The sequence below is a fragment of the Canis lupus genome, chromosome 28 (assembly GCF_048164855.1).
Source record: "Canis lupus baileyi chromosome 28, mCanLup2.hap1, whole genome shotgun sequence".
Lineage (NCBI taxonomy): Eukaryota > Metazoa > Chordata > Mammalia > Carnivora > Canidae > Canis > Canis lupus.
Window position 1 is genome coordinate 30,654,899 of NC_132865.1, and position 23,311 is coordinate 30,678,209.

The 23,311-nt window shown below is 42.7% G+C and overlaps 1 protein-coding gene across 3 annotated transcripts in view; it reads right to left on the bottom strand.

Annotated features, from left to right (window-relative positions):
- Positions 1 to 450: 450 nt before the first annotated feature.
- CHD7 (chromodomain helicase DNA binding protein 7) overlaps positions 451 to 23,311 on the bottom strand; it is a 191,004-nt gene continuing 168,143 nt past the window's right edge. For 2 of the 3 annotated variants that reach the window (XM_072804527.1, XM_072804528.1), the window contains 17 exons: positions 22,394 to 22,593; positions 22,150 to 22,309; positions 18,150 to 18,239; positions 17,588 to 17,691; positions 16,132 to 16,261; positions 15,631 to 15,703; positions 15,416 to 15,473; positions 14,477 to 14,705; positions 14,020 to 14,228; positions 13,223 to 13,894; positions 12,026 to 12,186; positions 9,646 to 9,873; positions 8,976 to 9,419; positions 5,617 to 5,838; positions 3,913 to 4,053; positions 3,599 to 3,703; positions 451 to 2,342 (listed from right to left, as the gene is read on the bottom strand). In XM_072804527.1, coding sequence (XP_072660628.1) covers positions 1,428 to 2,342; positions 3,599 to 3,703; positions 3,913 to 4,053; positions 5,617 to 5,838; positions 8,976 to 9,419; positions 9,646 to 9,873; positions 12,026 to 12,186; positions 13,223 to 13,894; positions 14,020 to 14,228; positions 14,477 to 14,705; positions 15,416 to 15,473; positions 15,631 to 15,703; positions 16,132 to 16,261; positions 17,588 to 17,691; positions 18,150 to 18,239; positions 22,150 to 22,309; positions 22,394 to 22,593 — 4,141 coding nt within the window. In that variant the 3' untranslated portion in view covers positions 451 to 1,427. The remainder of the gene's footprint in view (positions 2,343 to 3,598; positions 3,704 to 3,912; positions 4,054 to 5,616; positions 5,839 to 8,975; positions 9,420 to 9,645; positions 9,874 to 12,025; positions 12,187 to 13,222; positions 13,895 to 14,019; positions 14,229 to 14,476; positions 14,706 to 15,415; positions 15,474 to 15,630; positions 15,704 to 16,131; positions 16,262 to 17,587; positions 17,692 to 18,149; positions 18,240 to 22,149; positions 22,310 to 22,393; positions 22,594 to 23,311) is intronic. The other variant, XM_072804529.1, reaches the window with a different exon arrangement.

The window sequence follows — 23,311 nt, forward strand, 5'->3', positions numbered from 1 at the left end:
GGACACCAGAGCGCCTTTGTGTCCCTTGCTGACACTCTGGCATTGTGTTTTTCTACCCATTAACCAAGGATAAATGACCTAGATATTCTGCCTATTAAAGCCTCATTTTTCTTTTGCCCTTTTGTTCTTTAGTGTACCACATTATCAGACGCTGCACACATTTTAAAGTATTCTCAGTCTCAGATGCCCTTTTGAGGGAGTAATAGGAGGTTTTTGTGTGTGGTTCTGTGGAGATATCTGGAGTGGAATTATGTGAAGGTAATTTAAGGTTTTTCTTCCTGTCTAGTCTGAAGACAATCAGTTTAGTGAATTACTAACAGCTAATCTAGCATAAGAGGATATATCAAGAAACCGTACAAAGGCCAGAATGCTGTATTTGCATCTATTGCGAATACAAAAAATAGAGTGAACACCAGTTCCCCTACATACTACATTCTATAATTACATCTCTGCATATCATGGGTCACTTTTATTAAAAGCATCATTACTACAGTTGGCAGCAATTTACATTTTATCTTACATGATAGCAGTTTTCAAAGAAAAAAATAAAAGGACATCACAACAAAGAAAAACAATACATTTACAAAGTCATGTCTGTAAACTTCAAGGCTAGTTTAGAGCTGAGGTAATGCTGTTTTAGCTTTGTGGCTAAAGTAACAAAGTCCTTTAATTTAAAAAAGGTACCTGATTCTCTCTTCTCTCACTCTTTATTTATTCATCTATTTATTTTGTTTATACCAGTGCATTACAAGACCACGAGACAATGGAACTGTAGTTCTGTCTGGCAAGAACCCTCCCAGTAGGTTAATTTCCAAAGGGACCCTTCACATTCAACAGCTGCCTTATTATTGCTGCGCCTCGGGACAGAGACGTTCACACTAACGTGGAGATTGTCAGAGTGTATGGATGTGTGTGGATGCGCAAGTGTGGGAACCCCCATACAGTCAAAAGGGAAACAAATGAGCAAGTATGATATGTATGGTAAATTTCATCTTGACCTTCACAGCAAAAAAATTAAAATTAAAAAATTAAATATATAACTTCATACTTCCTTTGAGCAGCACTTCCTTCCATTAGTGCCACTCAGTTACAAATTGCTCTTTATTATAATACCAATGGTACCAAAAGAAAAAAAAGAAAAAAAAAGCAGAGCATTATGTAAGTTTCCTTAAAAAAGACATGATCACCTCTCAAATTTCATCTCTCCTAGGGATAATAAATAATGCACTGCACAATACTTAATGACCAAGATACCTTTTGACACACCTGTATAACATGACTTGGACTTTTTTTTTTCCTTTTTTTTTTTTGCTACACTATGTTACAGAACAGCTTATAAAACTAGGTATGAACATTAACTGTGAGTGTAAACAGTAGGACTACCACTTGTCAAAAGTTTTAAACACTTTAACTGGAACTGGTACTGGTTATTCATCATTTTCATTGTTTTCTAGTTCGTCCCCCCCATCAAGTGAGTCCAGCTCTTCACCCTGTGCCATTTCATCTTCGAAGATGGAGGACTCCGCGGTCTTGTCCAGGTTCTCCTCGGCATCGCTGCCTTCCAGGTTCTCCTCTTCCTGGAAGGCGCCCCCCTCGGCCTTGTCGGGGGCCTTTTCCTCGCCGGAGCCCACGGCGTTCTGGAGTCCTGCTAAGGCGGGGAACCCGGGCAGTGTCAATCCCCCCAGTCCTGGAGGTAGAAACATGGATGGGTAGAAGAGGCCCGGCGCCATGGTGGACAGGAGGAAGGGGTTGAAGGCGAGCGGGCTGGAGGGCAGTCCGGCCGGGGCAGTAGCAGCACCAACAGATCCATTCGCAGAGTCAGTAGCCGAAACAGCATCTGTGCTTTTCTCGGAGTCTTTGTTCTCTTCCTCGTTCTCGTTGCCCTTCTCTTCCCCTTTTGAAGTGCCGTCGTCCGGGTCCCCTTGGCCCGAAGCAGTAGTGGCGTTGCCAGCAGCAGCGGAGAGCGGGCTGTTCAGGAGCCCGCCCAGGCCGAACACGTTGGGCAGGCCCGCCACGCCCGGCAGCATGAGGGGCAGCACGGCCGCGGGGTTCTTCGTGTCGCCGCCGGCGGCCGCGGCCGTCGCCAGTCCCGGGGGGAAGCCCATGAGCCCCGCCAGCTGGAGCGACTGCAGGTTCTGGAGGTTCTGAAGGCTCGTCAGGTCCATTCCCGCGAACAGACTGTTCACCAGCAGAGGGTTGATCCCCGACGTGGAGGCCGCCGCGGCCGCCGCAGCCGCCCGGGCGATCTCGCTCTTAGGCCTTCGACCTCTTCTGCTCGCTCCCTCCCCCCGCACCACGGGGCCGGTGAGAAGGCGGTCAAACATCGACTCGGGAACAAAACCCTGAGGCAAAGGGACAGGCAGAGACAGCAGCTGTAAATGCGGCTGGCGAAAGCTGAAGTTCGCTGGGGGCCCTTGGGCGGTGCTGAAAATGCTCATTCTGAATGGAGACACGGAAGCCACGATTCCATCCAAACAGCCCGCTGGTAAAACCTCGAAAGCAGACATTCTACCTTCTGGCACTTACGTTAAACTCACTGAATTGTGTGTGGAGTTGCAGAAAAATTGCTAAAGGCCGCTCCACTGGTGAGGTCAACAGCCAGTTATCAGCATATCCGTAACTACCTCGAGAAATAACGTATTGCGAGGAAGTTGAAAAGTATGGACGCTGACCAAAATCACATTTTAGTATCTACCCTGGAGAACCAAAAACTATGTTCACCCCAAAACAAATATTTATAGCAGCTGTCCTCGTATTTGCCCAAGTCTAGAAACCGCCCACATGTCCTTCTACGGGTGATGGGTAAGCGCACACACGGGCATATGCATGCGTTGGAGGGATGCTTAGCGATGAGAAGGATGCTCAGCGAGGAGTTGCACAAACGTCTGACATGAGCAACCATGTGGATAAATCTCAATTATGATGTCATCTTAAAAAGGTTAGACAATTTATGCTTCTGCTAATAGGACATCCCAAAAAGACAAAACTTGGGACAGGGAACAGATCAGCAGATGCCTGAGCTGGGAAGGGTAGGGAGGGGCAAGTAATAACAAGGGAACTTGGGGTCGCACGGTCTCTATTTTGGTTGCAGTGGTGGTTCAAGAAATTACACGTTATGACTGACAGAACCATACACCAAAAGAAAAATGAGAAATTTTACTGTATAAACAACCAGAGAAATCAAGACAGCAACAAATTCATCTTGAAAAGTGGAAAAAAATTTTAGACAAAACTGTTGTATTCTTTATTTGAAAATTAAAAAAAAATATATCAGTGAATCTTAATGATCTCAACCACCACGAATTCCATTCCACAGGTAGACTGTTAACCAGGTTTACCTGGGACATTCCACCCTGTAGTAAGTCTACCTCCAAGACCGTGAACATGTATTTCTATACAATCCTTTAAAATCAGAGCTGTCAAATGAATCCGCTTTGAGCTAATGATGTATGGATATAAGAAATGAGGATGTATTATGTCAATTCTTTTCAGAATCAGTTATCACTGATTCATTCATGGTCAACAGAAAAGAAAGACAAGCTCAGGAGACCACACTTTTGTATTAATACCTCTCCAGACAGAAGCACAGTGTACTTACAGACTGCTTCACTATCTCAGTCCAGTCTGGAGCAACTGCAAACTCAGGGTTCTCTTCCAGCCACCTGGGCAGGTCCTTCATTGGAGGCGCCATAGCTCCACCCATCTGGGGAGAGGCATTTGGAAAATGATCTAAAAGCACCTGCATTCCCCCCTTCCTCTGTCTCTCTCTCACACACACACAACACACACACACACACACACACGTGTATCATATACAGATATTCTGGAAGAAACATGATTTTTCTTCCTTAAAAAGATGTCAGGATAAAAAGCTTCCTTCTGTGAGCTCAATTTCCTTTCCCAAATGTTCACCTTCTTTCCATTTCGTTTATTGACAACAGGCACCCTTTCTTCTCCTGTCAAAGTGTTTATATCCAATTTATTAGGGTTTCGACATCTATGTCGTTTCTGTTTCGGTTTCTGAAATGAGGAAAACAGCACATCCGCATTCTTCTGCAAAAAAATCCCAAATACATATTTAGCAAGATTGTATTTAGTAATTACCCTTTCCTATAAAAATGACAGAATATAATCCAGCCATTTGTTTTCTGCTCCAAGTAATCTCTAAACCCAATGTGGGGCTCAAACTTACAACCCAGAGATCAAGAGTACACACTCTACCAACTCAGCCAGCCAGGCACCCTCAGTCAAGCCATTTTTAATTATTAGGGAAGTTACAGGAATCATTTTAAGTTATTAGAAACCATACTTTTCTTTAAAAGGAAAAAAACTCCTATTTTTTTCTCTGTACATTAAGGAACTAAATAATCACGTAAGCTGAGAATTTGCTTTTCCTTTTATCAATAACTGTGCTTCAAGTCTTTCCTTCAAATGTTTAACCAAATCACAGTACTTTTTAAAATCTTTTTTTAACTAAGTCATGGTATTTAAAAAATATATATTTTATCTATTTGAGAGAGGGGGGCGGAGGGGAAGAGGGAGAGGGAGAAGCAGACTGCCAGTTGAGCAGGGAGCCTAATGCAGGGCTTGATCCTAGCACCCCAGGACCATGACCTGAGCCAAAGGCAGATGATCAACAGACTGAGCCACCCAGGCACCTCCAAGTCATGGTATCTTTAAAGGAAATTTCTTCAAGTACTTTTGCTAATTTCTATTTAGTGATTTGGATGAATACAGAGATGACATCAGGTCTACAACACAGACTATATATGAGAAGCAACCCAAGGGATGAAAGGACCCATGCAGGAGGGGGCGTTCTGAGTGGCAAGGACTCAACTTAAGATGAACTCAACAAGATAAAATGTGAAATTCTCTACTTAAGTTTTTTATTTTTAAAGATTTTTAAAAATTTTATTTGACAGAGAGAGTGCCAGCAAGAGGGAGATGGCCAGAGGGAGATGGAAAAGCAGACTCCCCCCCTGAGCAGGGAGCCTGACCCGGGGCTCTATCACAGGACTCTGGGATGGTGACCTGAGCCCAAGGCAGCCACTTAACCAAATGAGCCACCCAGGCACTCCCTACACTTAAGTTTTAAAAAATCCAGTTACTAAGTACATAGGGAGTAAAAGATATGCATTGCCAGCTAGCAAGCAGTTTATGAGATAAATCATCTGGAGATATTGTTTAATGTTTAATGTTACACATAGTGTTAGTTGTTAAAAAAAAATCTTGGGCTGTATTAGCTAGTCAAATTTCTGCAAGTAACAGCTTCATACTATTCTGTGCTGGTCAGACTTGGTCTGGAGACCAGTTAAGGTACATTCATGAATGTCATCCCCATAATGAGACCACCTGAAAACCAGGCCATGTGAAGTGAAGAAATCATGTCTATTTGGTGAGAACGAAAGTAAAGAAGTGCATAACAGGTGTCTTCAAATACCTACGAGGTTGTCCTTCAGACCCAAAGCTACCTTTTAATGACAGAAACTGGGAAATGTCTGAGATGAGGAGACATTCAAGCAAAAGGCAGAGGGATGGAGGATCTCTACACTGTACAGGAGAATTGCGAGGGCTATCCTCACAGGCCTCCTCTGGACTAAACTCTGTAGTACTTACTGGTACGTAACTTGGCATATCAACAGTATAAGTAGGATGCAGCTTCAGCCATTCAACTAAATCCTTGTTTTTAGGAGCATCCTCCCCCACCAGCCTAGTCCCATCTTCAAGATTTATCACGGGGATCCGCGTGTCTGGGTCCAGCTGTCCAGGAGAAGGAATGTTTCTTGTAGGTGGGGTCTCTATATCTTCTTCAAAAGCTTTGGTCACCTCAGCATCCTCCTGCAGAAAGTTGATAGGGGTTGAATTCTCGTAGGAAGAGAGATTCCAAAAATGTCTTATCTCAAGAAAGTGCTATCCTAGCATAATGGATCTCTGACCAAAAATGGAAAAAAGTTACTTGAAACAATGTCAGTTTGGGAACAGCCATTAAATTAGAAGATAAAACTTAAATCTCATTCTTCACACTGTAGAATTAGTAATTAGGAAATTCACAGTCCATCAATGTTCCATGTTTGAGATCTTAAGCAAGCAGCTAGGGCATGGGCAGTGTAGTCTGAGCTTGACTTGCAGGAAAGGTAGCCTCTCAATCTCTCTTGGGGATCTCAGGATAACATCATTAAAGAAATTATAATTAAAAGAATGTTCCAACAGTCAACCTGTACACGGCACTCTCTGAGCCACACAATTTTATTGGCAGTACAACAACCTGGAGTAGGTATGTGTGGCAACACTGAAAATACCATGTCTATCTCAAGTCTAGCCTCTACCATGGTCCAGCCGGTGGTCCTCAAACTTACACCAAACTCCAGATACCTTTTATGGCAGCCCATTTGTCTATTCCTACTGCTGTTTCTACTTTGGTTCAGGTCTTCATCGCTGCCCCCACCCCACATTCCTACAATATTCCTAAATGATCTCCCTGAGTCTAGTTCCACCCTTCATTATTCTGACATCCCTACTGCTATATCAGAGTCCGTTTTTTAAAGTGCACTCTTCCTAAGTCAAAACAACCTGAACTATTTAAACTATTTTGATAATTGAATCCCCATCACCTTCAGGATAAAATCCAAGTTCTTTAGATGGCAATCAAGGCCCTCCCTGATCTGTATCCTACCTTGTATCCGAGCCCACATCTGCTGAACCTTGCCCTCCTTATCACATTCCCCTGCTACCAATGACTTACAGTTCATCCAACCCGGAAGGTTCTCTGGCCTCAGCCCCTTTTGCACACTGTTCTTCCTGCAACCTCTTTTCAAATGGTCAACTCCTATACAGTCTTCAGAACTTAATCAAAGTATGACCATGTCTAAGGAGACTTCATCTGTTTCTCCCCATATTCTCTTCCTGCCATTCCTCTTCTTCCTTTGTGGAATATTCACAAAGTATCCCAGGCATGCCTCACAGCTATGATACATTATTATTCATCTGTCACTCATTTTCAGTACTGAGTTCCTCAGTACAAGCACTTGTTAGGCCCTTATTCTTCACCTCCCAATACTTGGGGGTGGGGGAGCCAGCACACAAAGGGATGATTTCCACCATGTTGCTGAATGTATGATGACTGCATCCTTACTTTTCAGGGCAACACAAAACAGTCTCCAGTTTGAGTATCGACATAACAAAAGATTTCAAGATTTCAGCAAGTAACTTTGCTGACCTTTATACCTCTTCACTATACCATTTATTTATAGATCATCATTCTCCTTGTATTTTATCTGTATGCACATAATACCACAATACCAGATAAGTAATTCCTAGATCAAAACATCTGACAATAAAACGAACAAAAATCTAAAAAATACATCCTTTAACATCTATTAGGAGTTTGGGGCTGGGTCGCTTATGTGACTTTAGAAAAAGAAAAACACCACTAAGTTCTTCAGGATGATTTCAAATGTGTGAAATGAAGAAAGTCAGCCTGAAGTTCAATATAGGATATATAATTACAATAGGAAAATAGTACCTGGCTCACATCGTTAATTCCTGATGCCTGAACTACAGACAAATATGTGCTGTGACTCAAATATTAAACACAAGAATAAACAAATAAAGGAGTGAGATGCAGAAACTCACTAACTTGTTGATGCTTATGGAGAAAGGGATTTCAGGGAACAAAAATCCATCAAAGTGTTAGGATGGTTTCAAGTGTGAAGGCTAATCACTAGTGATACAACCTTGAGGACCACACACCTAGAAATGACATTTTAACTTACAGAATAACCAGTCACAGCTGATCCATTATGAGGTATATTTTTATAAGAATCTAAGAGTAATCACATGCTCAACAAAAATGACCATTATTATGATTCGTGCATGGTAATGAATTTTGAAAATTAACTTTTAATCACCCAGATGCTTCTGTTTCAATCAGACCCCACCAGAGGGCAAATTCCAGTGAATGCTATTTTGTCATTTCTAAACTTTTCACTCAACCACGACTTTTACTACCCTTTTACAGTTACTGAGCTTTCTGGAGGTTTCAAGAAATAGAAAATAAGCAATAAGAATAGGGATGAAAAAAGTAAAAGATATTGAAACAAGCATCTCCCTCCTTTCAGTTTCAAATTTCAGCATTTCCCAAACTGTGATCCACAGGGAAAGGGCACATCACGGTTCCTGGAGCACCAGCTCCTTGTGCACAAACCAGTTCCAGCACCATTATGTTGATTCAGGTTCCAAATCGATAAGGATTAAGATACCTAGTACTAATTTGTCCTTTAAAAAGGGATCACATGTAATCAAGTTCTTTGGGGGTAAAACCCTCATCATTTCGTAGGCAGCACATTTTTAGGTGGCACGGTTGAAGATTAGGGAAGAGAGCTGTTTTGATTACACTGCACTCAAGTCCTCTGAATTGAAAAAGAAAATGTCAAAATACATTGGCACATACATTTCATACAAACCTAAACTAGCACAGACCTTTATTCAGTTGAGACTTTAAAGGCAGCTACAATTATAGAGGTAGAAGAATTAGCAATCACTAGCTTTGTATATGAACACAAATCTTAAGTCTGGAATAAAACATTTATACTAATCTAATAAACGCCAGGGCCCAAACAACATTATTTTTAAGAGCAGAAGCTTTTTCCGCCTCAGGAATTCAGAGATAACAATTATAGGCTCAGAAGAACATGTTTTTGTTTTGGGCTAGTCTTCCGAGAGTAATCAATATATCAGGATCTTGGGAGGAATAAATCCTCAAGCTACATTTGGTTCAGGCCGAGTGATCTGTATCAATGCTCAACACAATTTTTCAGCTCAGAACCATGACTGTTCATTGTGATCCTATTTCTTTAGTGGAAGAAGCCAGCTTTAATACCACATCACTGAGAGGAGCACAGGCCAGCGTCGTCAGAATGGCAGGACTCTGGCTGCCACTGTGGGCACACACAATGGAAGTGAGCTCCTGAACTTACTGCACTCAATGACGTCCGTTTGTGGCTCATGAAAAGCAGATCAAGACCCTCCACGTTTTTCCTCCTTCCCCGCCTCCTCTTCATAGGAGGCTCTCCATCCACTAGGGAGCCATTAAGCAGATGCCTCGTGGGTGTGCGTGACAGGCCTGCCTGGAGCAGCTCCATTTGAGTCTTAAAGGCATCGGACACCGGTGTTGAGACATTAGGCAAGATAAACTTTGAAGTAAGAGATGAAAAATTTGAGGTAGAGCTTGCTGCCTCTCTTGAGGCCTTTGATAAATCTACAACTTTTTCTTGTCCATTTTCTGAGACCACCTGAGACTCCCGCAGCTGGGCAACCATTTCCATGAGGTTCCGCCGCTTGGCAGCTCTTTCGGCCTCGATTTCAATTTTTCTCCTCCTCCTCCTCCGCTGGCGAGGGACAGAGAGGTTTAGGGCGTCTTCCTATTGAAAAATTCCAACAGAATAATGAGCCTAAACTGTATCTGCTACACGGGCTGGATTTCAGAAAGAAAGAACATGAAGCTTCAGCAATTACACATTCATAACCGCTGAAAATGGCTGAGGGAATGGCAGCTGTCTTTAACTCTTGGGAGGACCAGGGAGCTGTGAGCTCCTAAACCGAGTGATGATTTAGGGCACTTGCCTATAAACCGCAAAACAAACTTACCTTCGACAACTGAGGAGAAGTTGTGAGGTCCTCGCTCCCACTGATGCTAGCCTGGCCGACCATGGAGAGCTCGGCAAAGCTCCTCTTCTGCAGGGGGCTGTCCATGGTGGGTGGTGTGTAACCAGGGATGAGGCCCTGGAAATCAAACATCTGGCGCCTGTTTACCGGCCATTTGCCTTTCAGCACTGCTTCACAGATGTTGTCTAATCGGTTTATCATTACTCGGTCCTGGAGGGAGAAGAAAAGTCACACGAAATTGTAATAAAGACATGGTGAAAATTACCAGATAAATATTTCCATCAAGATGCTAAAGAGCCTAAGAGGTTTAAAAGTCAATCCATGGGCAAAAAGTAAAACAAAGAACAAGCAAATAAATTAACAAAACCTGCCAAAACTGCTCTGCTCTGCTGGAAGGTGCTAAAGGTTGCTCCAACAGAGAAAACTTAATATTTTTTAATTTGAACACTGGATCACATAAATTAGAAAACATTACATAGCCACTTCTATTTCAAAAGTAACTTTTCTTCAAGTTAAAGAACTGTTGGTGAACACCCGCAGACAACAATGGAACCCTGCATTTAGCTTCTGGACGCTCTGGTGCTTCAGATCCACTGGCCGGATTGCAGTCTGTCCCAGGAAGTGGGACATCATTAGCGTCACTATTAATAAAGTTCAGCATTACGAAATGGGCACCAACCTAGGAACACCTAATGAATGTCAATTTGCATTCCCCACCTATTATCACTTCAAATTTCATTGAAGCGTGTACATTAAAAATTTCTAATTACAGCTCTTAGGCCCAGTTTCCATAGATTAAAAGTGTCTGCTACGATAGACCTCTAACTGATCTGGGAAACTCCCTTCTCGCCTCAATAAGGGGGATCAGCATAACAGGGTATAGGGAAGAAAAAATGTCTTTGAGAGGAAACTCCTTCAGCTAAAAATTTCACATTGTCTCTTGTACAACTAATACTATGGAAGTTCAGCCTGGGGATGAGTCAACTGAAGCTGTTTTTATGTTGTTTGTTTTAAACCAGATAGCCCTGTAATGGTGATTAGGGTGATTATGTCCCCACCCTGAAAAGCAGATCCAAATTACATACGGATTTATTATAAAATTATGCTAGTCAGCCAAAAAAGTAATTTCCATTTTGCTTTTGGTTATAGATAACTACATTTGGAATTATCTCATGATGTATTGGAGCAAATGGGTCAACAGCCTACCCTCTCTGGAGTTAAGATGACTATGGGTTTCCAAACCTACAAAGAGGTCTTAAATCTGGAAGTTCTGTTTTAGATTTAAAAAAATTAAAACACACATTTTAAAAAGTCCACAAATTTTCTCCTGTGCACTGTTGGTAGGACTGTAAATGGTGTGTAACTGCTACAGAAAACAGTCTGGAGGGTCCTCAAAAGATTAAAAATAGAATGACATGTGACACATCCATCCCACTTCTGGGTGTATATCCAAAAGAACTGAAAGCAGGATCTCAAAGAGATACTAGTACCCTCATGTCCTCAGTAGCACTATTATAAACCAGGGCATGGAAGAAACACAAATGTCCCAAGGACAGATGAATGGGTAAAGAAAATGTGATATATACACACAATGGAATATTATTCAGCCTTAAAAAAGGAAGGAGATCCTGTCACATGCTACCATATGGATAAATGTTGAGGATAAGGTGAAAATAAGTGAAATAAATGTGCCCCCAAAGGGCAAGTATTGCAAGATTCCACTTATATGATGAAGCATCTACAGTAGTCAAATTCACAGAAACAGAAAGTAGAGTAGTGGCTGCCAGAGGCTGAGGGGAGAGGAGAGGGGGTTGTTCAATGTGTATAAAGTTTCAGTCCCACAAAACAAAGAGAGTTCTGGAGATCTGTTTTATAGCAATATGAATGTACTTAGAACTACTGAACCATACGCTTAAAACTGGTTAAGATCATAAATTTCATGTTACATGGTTTTTACCACCATACAAAAAAATTTAAAAAGAAAAAGAAAGAAAAAAAGAAAAAGAGAAAAAAGAGCAACATTTCATGTTGCTAAGGGCAAGTCTGTGGAAACAACAACCCATAGACTTTACTGCACAATGTGACTACTAACCTAAAACACCTCAAGGAACCAAAAATACAGGCAAGATTCTTATCTTTCCTTCATGTCACCTTTCCTGTCCTATTACAAAAGGACTGCACAGACTTTAAAACATGAGAAAAATCTACAGTCTTCATACACTGTCAGAGTCTACCTTAAAATTCTCTGAAAAATCAAACCAGAATGATTTCCTATATTCCACTCTTTTTTGGCCCACAAAATAAAATAATAATAGTAATAGTAATAGTAATAGTAATAATAATAATAAAACAACCCACCCACCTTAGGCCAAAATGAGAAAGCAAAAGTTCTTTCGTGAAGGAGCTGAGCTACTGAGGGATCGCCATCCTCCATGTAGAACCCATCTCGGGTTTCATCCCTAGCAGTGCTCATGGAGGCATTGCTCTCTTCATCAAAATTCTTCCCTCTAGAGACAGCTCCTGCTGAGAAATGAATTCACGTGCATTACTCACAACCAAAGTGTCAGTGGAAAAGAAGTTTAGAGAGGACATGGTAAAAAAAATTTGAATACCAATCAGTTCCATTTTATTGAGTACCTACTATATGGCTAGGATGGCATTAGGTATCTTACAGTCTTGTTGTTTCAAGCTGGTGATGGCCCCTTCATGCAGATGGTGCTACTCTCATTTTACAGATGAAGACGCAGGCATGGTTAGGTAGGTGACATCACTAGTTATCTGATGCTCAGAGGAGGCGAAATGACAACCAAGTCTGACTCAGAGCCTCTCCACACAATGTCCCTCCACACAGGAGAGAAGACTAACAACCAGTGGGAGTACCAAGGCCCAGCTCCCCAGAACAGTACAATAGAAGGCTTAATTTTTACTCTGTGTTGGGAATAGCAACCTGACTGCAACTTACAAAGAAAACTGGTTATTTTCAGATTCTGCATCTACCCTTTACTTCTGACTTAAATCTAAAATTAAGCATCATTTGTTTCAAAATAATTACCAGTATTTATTCAGTGAATTCTCCTTCACATTTAATTGTCCAAATTAAAATCATGTGGAATTCTTAATACACTGCTACTACAAAGTTAACTCATTTTTTTTTTTTTTTTTAGATTTTATTTGTTTATTCATGAGAGATAGAGAGGCAGAGACATAGAGGGAGAAGCAGGCTCCTTGTGGGGAGCCCGATGCGGAACTCAATCCTAGGACCCCAGGATCATAATCTGAGCCAAAGGCAGATGCTCAACCACTGAGCCACCCAGGTGACCCATTAACCTCAATTCTTAATCCGGAAATTGTTACAGGTCTTCTGAGCGATTAAGTAGTTCAAAATTCATACACATAAGCATACATGTAAGCATAACTCGAAAGTACCTATTCACAGAAGTAACTGTACACTAATTACCCTTGAAATAAATAAGAGCCCTTGCCATGTGCTGGGGAAGGATGGTCCTGGCATAGCTGCCATAGTGGGATGGGGAGAGAGGCCCAAGCAGCCCAGCATTACCTTCAAGCTGGGAAGACTCCTCTGACTTATCGTCATCCTCCAGCTTTTCTTCTTCATCCTCTTCAGAGCCTTTTTCTGAAATGGACTTGGGTCCTGTGTCTGCAGTGACCTCCATTCCTTTCAGCTCGCTTCTCACCGAGCCGGCCTCAGCCTCACACCCCTGCTTACTGTCCTTCTCCCCGCCATCCACCTCTTCATCGTCCTCCTTCCCCTCAGTTTTTTCTTGGGTGGCCACACTGCCTGACTCCTCCCCTTTGCCTTCACTTTGTCCTGTAGCCTTTTCCTCCTGGACATGAGCAGATGAGAGGATGGCAGGAGTCTGGCCAAACCCGACGGCCAGTGGGCCCAGGGAGGACATGTTACCAGCCCCTCTGTTCTGAGCAAAGTTTTTGTGTGCGTCCAAGAACGACAACTCGGGGTCATTGAGGATGTGATAATCCGTCCGACTGACCCCATGTTTAGCAGCACCGACCAGCAAGTCTCGGTCATGCCTCCCACATTCCCACCACTCTGGCAAATCCAAACTCGGCTGGCAGAGCTTCAGCCTCTCCCCCAGCTGAGGGTGATGGAGCACCTGCTCGCGGATTTTCCGTAGCAGCTCAATGCGGTAGAGTGTTCTGGAAGCACGCTCTTCTGTGATTGGCTCAATCATGGAGGAGAGGTCAGGTGGTTCTGTTAACATGAAAACAATTGTATTCATTTGAAAGAACCCTAAGTATTGCTTTAAACTGCTCACCCTCTATTTTTCACTTTATTTGGCCTTTTACTATAGAACTTCTGTTACGAAAAGCACTTACCATCATCTGGCTTAGTGGGCATTCGACACACTCGCCTACACATGGCTACAAAACAACTGAAATACTTTTCCAAACTCTCATCGGACTTCTTGTCGAGTCTGGCAAAGGCTCGAAATTGGTTCCAGTCAAACTGCTGTTTCATGGGGTCGAAAATAACTCCAAAAGTAGAAACCACACGGTAAAAGTCAGCCTCTTCTCTTCTTGTCCACCTAGGAGCAAGGAGACATTAGCTTCAACTGCACTTGAGCAAACAGTCTTAACGCTTATTCATTCTTCTTCTCTTTTCCCCTAAACTTAACACATGGGATGTATTCTGGGGGCGAGAGACAGGCTGCTTTGATGTCCTGAGACTTCCTCTGATCAGCGTCTGGGACGTGATTCCTGTCTCTGGCTGGTCGAGAAGGGCAGAGAAGAGAGGCCCATCCCAGGAGCTGAGTAAAACCCCGAGGACACTCACTTTTGCCGTTTCTCAGATATTATAGCTTCCCTTTCTGCTTCTAGTGCTCTCACTTCCTCCCGGGGCCGTCGCCTCCGCCGGTCAGTCTTCATTAGGGCCTCTTGCCTCATTTGTTGCCTTTTATAGCTGCGCTGATAGGCAGTAATGAGCCGGCGCAGACGGGTAGTCAGGGTCGAGGTGTTGGGCCAGTAGAGTTGGCCTAACTCAGCAGTACTCTCACTGGGCTTGCCTGGGGAAGTGGAAAAAAAGATTTCTGAAATGTATAGCTGCAATCTTGCAATACACAGGATTTTCCATCAAAACAAGATGACTCATTAACATTCAGATGACAGTGTGGGAAAGGTTATCTCAGTGTTCATTTTAAAAATATAAATAAATAAAGGATAATATTAGTATGAAACTTACAAACTTTTTTTTTTTTTTTTACTCCTTAGGGGGTTCTCGAGAAGCAAGTTTACATCGCCGTTTTATGTAAGGAAACATACTTTATGCCATGAACTATACTATAACGATGCTCTTCCGTAACATACTTAGAATAATAATCTTGAACATAAAACATAATCACATAATTGATAGTTATTCATCTGACATTAGGGAAGAGGTCAGCATTCCAAAAACTTGCAGGGTTTCAGATACCTAGCAAATGTCCTACTCCCAAGAGATATATTTCTAAAGATGCTTAAACTTTTCCACAAACTGGTATATAAATATATACAAAGTATCTCAGTCCAAAAAAGTAGTTATTTCATCAAAGAAATTCAGTGTAATGCATAACCCACAATAAACAAGAATTAAAACTGTTCACAAAAGGGACGAGTCAGTATAGAAGGAATAACATTTTAAGATATCATCGTCATAAAGAAGCAGAAGAGCGGGTATGTGAATTATGCCTGCACGGCACACATTTGCTCCGCTCTGTGGGCTTTTACAGAGCCTTACCTGTGGTGCGTATGTCCATGGCTTCCTCTTTATCTTCTGGAGGAGAATTTGCAAATTCCTTGAAGGGAAAGCAAGAAACAGAATTTTTATAATTTGGGGTTTGATTTTGCTTTATCTTATTAAGAAATGGCCATTATCTATAAAGTTTAACAAGTCTTATATGGGCAGATGATATTTTAATGGTGTTGTAAAAGTCAATATACTCTAGTTCTTACATCTATTTCATCCTTGAATGGTGTCCTGGTTGGTTTATATTCTGGGTCTTCATCTTCTCTATCAAATTCTCCCCTATATTGAAATTGTTTAAAAAAAAAAAGTGTAAATTGTACAGATAAACAAGAGATTGGGTGGGGGGAGGGCAGCTTGGGAAAGACTAATCCTCCACCTGATGCTACTTTTAATTCTGAGTTAGACATCAAAGGCAACCTGATCAGTATTTAAATCATACAGCCACGGGGGAAGGGTCTGGGTTAGGGGTGGGGTAACGGGGGGGAGGGGGAGAGAATGTGTCATTACTTGGAAAAAACAATTTTCAGACTATCTAGATAATCTATAGTGTTTAAATAATCATTATCGTATAGAAACCGACTGGACTGGTAAACATCACTGAAGTTCCAATCGGATGCAATGCAGTGTGTGGTGCAGTGTAACTGAACCCTGCTGATAGAGATGACACTGACATAAAGTTTATTACAATTTTTACATGTCCTTCTTACCCGTCACCACCATCTGCTAACATGTCTGTTCCTCTTTGCTCGGCAGCTATGGCCTTGGCATCGGGCATGCCGACTCGTTCCAGGAAGCACAGTGCAGGGTCAGCTCGCATGGAATTGTACTTCTCGTAGCCTGTGCCATCCCCACCAGCCCACACAGGACATGTACAGAAACAGCAAAAGGGCCGTCACTGATAAAATCATAGCACTGCCATGATACACCAAGTTTGGCTCTCAAATGAGATGATCATTTATGAACCTTGTTTTAGTCGAGTATTCCACAGAATGCTCACTACAGGGCACGTTTTTAGGGGGGAACCATGTGACATTTCAGAGAGGTTTTATCTAAATGACCGCAAACATTAATGGAAACACAGGTTCAAAATAACTGCAAGATGCCTAGGAAGATTTTTGACCCTATTTTCCCCAAGATCTAATTCTGCTTGACATTTAAAAGGCTTCCTCACGCTCCTTTACGACCTCTGTAGGGTACTCTGTGTCTACCCCATCCTCCTGTGGATGGCTTCCGTCCTGAGGAACTCACACCACTGGCTGAAAATCCCTGTCTACGTAAGGCCAGCGAACCTGTCTTATTAGGTTTAGGATGATGCATGTCAGTAAGATGACACTGTTCTCTCTATGGTTTTCAAACTGCAATTTGCTTTTTGACTGCCCAAGCTGACTAGATGTAAAATGGCAGATCCCAACAGTGCACTGCGGGAAAATGATTTTTAGGCTGAGCTCACAAAACGCGGCTGCAGTACGTAGGCAGAACAGCACAATTCAATTAGGATGTGTACTACAACACACCGCTCCTAACTGCTGTAGCGCCGCAAGCCAAACTGTAATCATGAAAGGTTTTATAAGCCATCATTCTCCCCTTTAGTCAGGCTGGGCTGCTGAGAATACCTCCGCGACCTCCAGAGAATTGGGATTATAATCAGGAATCGCTCACTGTATATATCATGCCAGTTCTGCATCCCCAGCCTTTCAAAGTTAACAAGGCTGCATCCCACTCAGGGGAGCCGTGAGTTCTCAGCACTGACATTTGTGAAATATTGCTTGGAACAAAGCCCAGGAGGCACTTGTACAGATTAATAGCAGAGGTTAAGCCCACCGTCCACTTTGACACGGGTTGGCAGAGCTAGCAAGGGGAGCCGTGCTGGAAGCAAAGTTTAGGGAGAGCTATAGGACAACTTGGCTATTATTAAAACAAATATGGTTTTGGTTTTATTTACAGCCAAGAAAGAAATGTTTTCTTCTCAAATACTCAACAAACATTCAAAAACAGCATCTGATATTTACAGTTCATATTAGATTTTTAGTACAGGAAAATGGTAGAAGCCAAGAGTCCTTTGGAACTATCCTCATTAATATTATGACTTTGGAAAAGGGTATGCAAAGAGCTCTAACAACAAAGCCACATAGTCAAGATGTGGTCACATGAAACATCACTTACCGTGTTTGAACACTCCAATTAGGAGGGACTTATCTGCTTCCTTATCCCACCAATCTGTGGGGACTTCAGCATGGAAGGGTTCAGGTATCCACACATCAGCTTCACTATAAAGACACAGTTCATGTCATATTTAAAATACACATTATATTAGAAAAGAATTCTAAGTAGCAACAAACATGATACACCAGCCCACCGTGTCCCCTTCCTGCAACATGCATCTGAGTATCATGAAGAGCAATGAGCAAAGGCTACAAGAAAAGGTGTAAGCCAGTTGCTTCCTACCATGGCCGAGATGGACTTCATAGCAGTGTCCCCTTTTAAAGGTCACCTCAGAACACCAGTAATGTGGTTTACACCTTTTTATCTGTACCACGTACATGGGAACGAGCTTTTCCTGATTCCCACTGCATCCCCACGCTCACAGGGTAGAAATTGCATTCCAGGTGCAAAAAAGGAGATGCACTACTCATGGTTTATGGTCGTTCCGAAACACAATCGGCCGTGTTTTCCGACCACTCGGATTATTACCGGGAGGTATGGGACGGTATGCGCTTGCACTAACCTTGAGTCAGCACCCTCTAAAATCTTATCTGCCTGGTCTCCTATAACTTCTTGTCTTAGGTAGTACAGCATGCGGACACGCAGCAGGACCCTGGAGAGGAAGACAGAGGGGGGAAAAAGTTCTTAACTTCAGGACTGTTTGCCAACAGTGGCTTTTGGCAGCTGCTGCTGTTCATCCATCATCCTGCCAAGGCTGATTAGCCATGCTGTATGGTAGGCTTGAAGCGTGACAGATGGTGGCACATAATCACCTCTGTGTGGTGCTTTCTGCTGGCTTCCAACAGGCCTGCCTGGCAACCGCTCACGCTGCACAGAGAGGGACCGAGCTCAGCCCAGCCTGGGCGCACTTCATTTAGTTTTACCTAGTGCAGCTTGTGAAGTTTAGACACGTACCCTACCATTGCCTCTGAAGTATTGAAGCAAGTTTGTAAACAACTGAGCAGATGGCTTTCAGTAACTGTTCTGCTTCATTATCTCATAAAATTTCCTCAGCTGCTGCCTTAATACCATTTTTGGAAGCACATCAGAAGTTGTAGGAATAAACGAGATATAAAATCTGGTTTTACTACCTTACAATAAACCCTCAATATGGAATGTCAGGTTTTTTAGATTATACAACTTTGCTTCCGAGAAAGGAAGATGGTGATGGGGGTGGGGTATGGGAGGTGGATCCTCACTCTTCTCTCTTAAGGAATATTAAATATTATTTATTCCTTCTAGTTCATATTACCTGGAAGCCTAGGTTGTAGCTTAAAAAATAATAAAAGGATACAAAGGAGGTTAAATTGTGTCCAATTCATTGATGTTCTTAGTCATTTTCAAGGAATCAGCTTCTAAAAACCCATGGAATTCTAGGAACCAGATTTCCATTCTCACTTGGATTCCCTCAATGGCTTAAACTTAATTCTTTCAGTAAAGCCCACCTGGTAAATCCCAAAGGCCCGTGTCTACTCTGAGTCTAGCTAGCATCTCCTGCTGGACAGCTCCTGATGTGCATTTGGGACTGATATTTGAAGACTTACCTCCTTGACTGTGAGTAAATGGTAATACTGAATGCTATTTTCCCTATCTGGGTATGATCCTATCATACACTTACAGGATGTTTTATAGCGGATGCATCACATTTGTGTATACTAGCTCATCTGATCTTCACAATAATCCTACAATGAAGTGGGGCATGCTACTACTTTACAAACATGAAAATGGAGGATAACAGAAAAGCAGTGACGTATCCAAGGTCACAGAGTTACCTTCAAGCATGGACCACTTGGGATTAGGCCTTCTGACTACCACCTCACAGTGTCTCAGGACGTGGCAGGTGCCCTTGAAAATGTCAAAATGATAACTAGGGGCAGCTTCATCAAAATAGACTACTTTTGCATACATAAATAGGTACTCCATGATATGCCTTCCTCTCTGACCGGTATCTGCTTTTGAGCAACACTTGTTCAGGATGGACAAAGTGTGAGGCTATGAACATCTGAATAAGCTCCAATGTATATAGTCATTTTGGGTATTTCATTTTAATTAAAAAAAATTTCTTTGGTAAGATTAAAAATTAGCTGTGCCACACTGAACTGGCAAAAGAAAACAGTATGGGGCCTCCACGGCTGGTACTTTTTTTCTTCTCTGGCTAGAGAAGAATTTATAGGCCAGATCTCCTGACAGAGGATGCTCGGAAAGGGTAGTTCCAAAGGAAGTGCCCTCCACCTTTGGCTGGATTCTCTCTCTATATTTTTTTTTAAACTAAAACTCAGCACAGTGGCAATGATCTGAATGGTTTCTCTCCCTTTTGATAGAAGACAAAGTTTTCTTCTTTGGGAGGAATTTTAGTTACACGGAGACCTTTAGGAGTTAACTGTGAATATTACCTTACTTCTAGAGGAAAAAATTCAAATCAGTTCAACTGGCAATGGTACCAGCAGGATAACAAAGTAGCCAGGAGGTGGGCCTGACCCTAAGGAGTTCACACTTGGTAAGCCCGACAGACCAGACTACTAACGAGTCCCCAAACCTCATTCACATTTGATGGGCAATCCCACTAGTGACTATTTCTGGACCTGCATCTGGTTCAAGACCACACATAGTAGTTTCTCTGTCTCTTGAAACTTTTGAAGAGAACTAGCCAGTTATTTTCTAGGAGGTCCCTCGATTTGGGTTTCATTTTCTCTTACCAGTCATCTACATTTCCCCACTTTAGATCCTAGGAAGTTGTAGGGCATGACCTTCTAGGAAAACTGGACCACTTGCTTGTCCCAGAGAGGAAACAGCCAGCCTTGCTAGGCTTTCCCTAAGACTGGGTAAAGAGCACACTAGCTACATCTCACGCACTAATGAGGGAGGATACTCTAAGAAAGTGTGCTACTGATGTTAGAATGGGAAATTTAAAACTACCACCTCCATCACTCTGGGATCCAGGCACAGGAGCCATTTTTCCCATACCAAACCACTTCACTTCCGGTTTGTATGAATCCAGAACTCAGAAGGTTATTGACCCAAAGTTCACATAAACCACAGGAAATGGAAGTTTTCTAAGAGCTGTAAGTGGGGCAGGATTTTAGGGAGAACTATTATTCCACAGCAGTAACAACAGTTTCCAAGGTACCAAAATGGTTTGAGATAATGGTTTTAAAGACTCAAAAAGGAAAAAATTTGTCAGTCAAAATCTAGCTATAGTGATCAAAAGTAGGCCCTGAAAGCACTCTCATATTTAAAAAAGGATTAGAACCATTAATCACTGCAAGCCAAGAATTATATTCCATGAAAGGCTTGGGATGACCCCGTGTAGAAGGCAGGCTTCTGAGGTGGGCGGCACTGCCCTCATCTATTCTGGAAGTCCAATCTGGCTCTGCCCCTTAACTAGCTGAGACTAGTTACCAGAGTCTCCAATTGCTTGTCAGGTAAATGGGGAGAAAGAGCACTACTTACCTTAGACAAGTCACACAGATAATGCATGTGAAGTATTTGGCACACTGCCAGTTATTATGTGCTCTGACTTTTGTTGCTACTTTGTAGAGAAATACACATTTATTTATACTCTGGCTGTATCTAGTTGAGATCTTGTTGTAGAGCTCTGTGTGGTTAACAAGGAAAGTGAGTCTTAAAGAGGCTACGGAATTTGCCGAAGGCCTCACAAAGCTACAAGTGGTGGAGCTGTTCAGTGCTGGCTAGTGTACTGATTCTCAAAAATACATGTTCACAGCAATGGAAGAAGAATCGCCACATGCAGATGTTAGTTTAATACAAAGATAGTTAACAAAGCTCCAAGCAACGAAATAAATACAGATCTAATATAACACCTCTTGGTTACAACTTAGTTGTCTGCAACATTTACAGCAGCATTGCTCACAATAGCCAAAAGGCGTCCATCAACTCCAGTGCCCATCGACGGACGAATGGATAAACAAAATGTGGTCTACATGTACAATGGAGTATTATTCGGCCACAAAAAAGGAAAAATGTGCTGGTACAGCTACAACATGGATGAATCTCAGAAACATTATGCTAGGTGAAGTCAGCCAGACCTATAAAGACATATATATATTCTGTGATTCCACTTACAAGGTGCCTAGAATAGGCAAATTTGTAGAGGCAGAAAGAATGGTAGTTGCCAGGGTCTTGGGCAGGGAGGGTGGCGAAGGAGGTGGGGGCAAGCTGCTGTCTAATAGGTGCAAAATTTACACTGGGGTCAGTGAAATGGTTTGGGGTAACAAGAGTGCTGATGGGTACACTGCATTTTGAATATAATTAATACCAATGAGTCACATACTTACAAATGGTTAAAATGGGCAGCTATGTATGTACTATTATTTAAAAAAAAATAGCGCTATGTATCTACTATTATTTAAAAAAAAAAAAAAAAAAAAGAATCCGTCATCTAAAGGTATGCCATCACATGAGCTGGCATCATGTTTCAAGGAAAACACTAAAGATGTACAAAACCAGGAACTACAAAACCAGGAACTACAAATGTCAACTGTATACATCCTTTCAAGACGTACTTATTACAGTGGTGCTTTAGGTGTTTCTTGTAGCTGTCCTCCTGGAACAAGGCGTCTGGGTTGCAGCCAGCCAGCCAGTCGGCATCCTGCACCACTGGATGTGTGCTCTGGGCTTTTACCTTCTTTCCTTTCCTTCCCCGTGGCACTGGGGCTGATAAACCTAGAATCAGAGTTATAATAACAATAACAATAATAATAGAAGTTTTTTATAACTCCAATTACAGACAGCAGGAAGCAGACCTACCAGAGTGATTGACCAAGGCTCGCGTCTGGCCATCAGCCGTGGGTGTGATCAAATCCCAGATGAAGCTTTTAATATTCTCATCCCCCTTGTAGTGATTGAGACAGTACACAAGGATGGTCCTGCAGATGGTTTCCACGTCTTGCTCAGTGAGCTGACGCTTGTAGCGCCCATGGGAAAGGATATCTGTCCACCGTCCCCAACTGCAAAGCAAATATTCAGCATGTAAGAGGGTGCCTTTCAGTTCAGATTTGGGGCTTCATTCTGAGTCAGGTAGCAGAGTTAGGGAATCTTGGGTCAAACTGGTAGCACTTAAAACAAAACTGGCCATAATTGACAGCTGGTGATGGGAAAGTACTTCAGGACACCCGAGTCAAACACACTGGTGGCGGAGCAGGGCCCTAGCTGGTTGCCTGGAGCAGAGCATCACTGAAGTCCCGCCCATGGGGCTACCACAGGCTCTCCCGGGAGATTCGGGTGGCAGCCACAACCCTGGGTGAGGAGAAACGAGCCAGGCCCCAGACACTGTCCACTCGGCCTCATGCTGCCACTTGGCTGGTGTGCTCCAATGCCGACCAGCTATTTGCCATGTGTGGCGACCCAAGTCTAGGACATGATGCTGAGGGGGAATGGTTAGTTTCACTCTACCTCACAGGGATACTGTGATAACCAGTGAAAGACTGAACTGGCTTGAGTTTCCTTTCTGAAACAGGGAGCGCTGGTTCCCAAGTACAAGAGCATTCATGGACAGCACGTTTAGCCAACTCTCAGGCCCTTGTGTTAAATGGACAGGAGGAAGGACTGCACACAGAATGAAATAGAGAGCACACCACTGAACCCTAATAGTCTACTTGGGGTTATAACACCGGGCAGAAACAGCGCTGTGCTCTTTGATCCAGGTGCCGTGGCGTGAGAGCACAC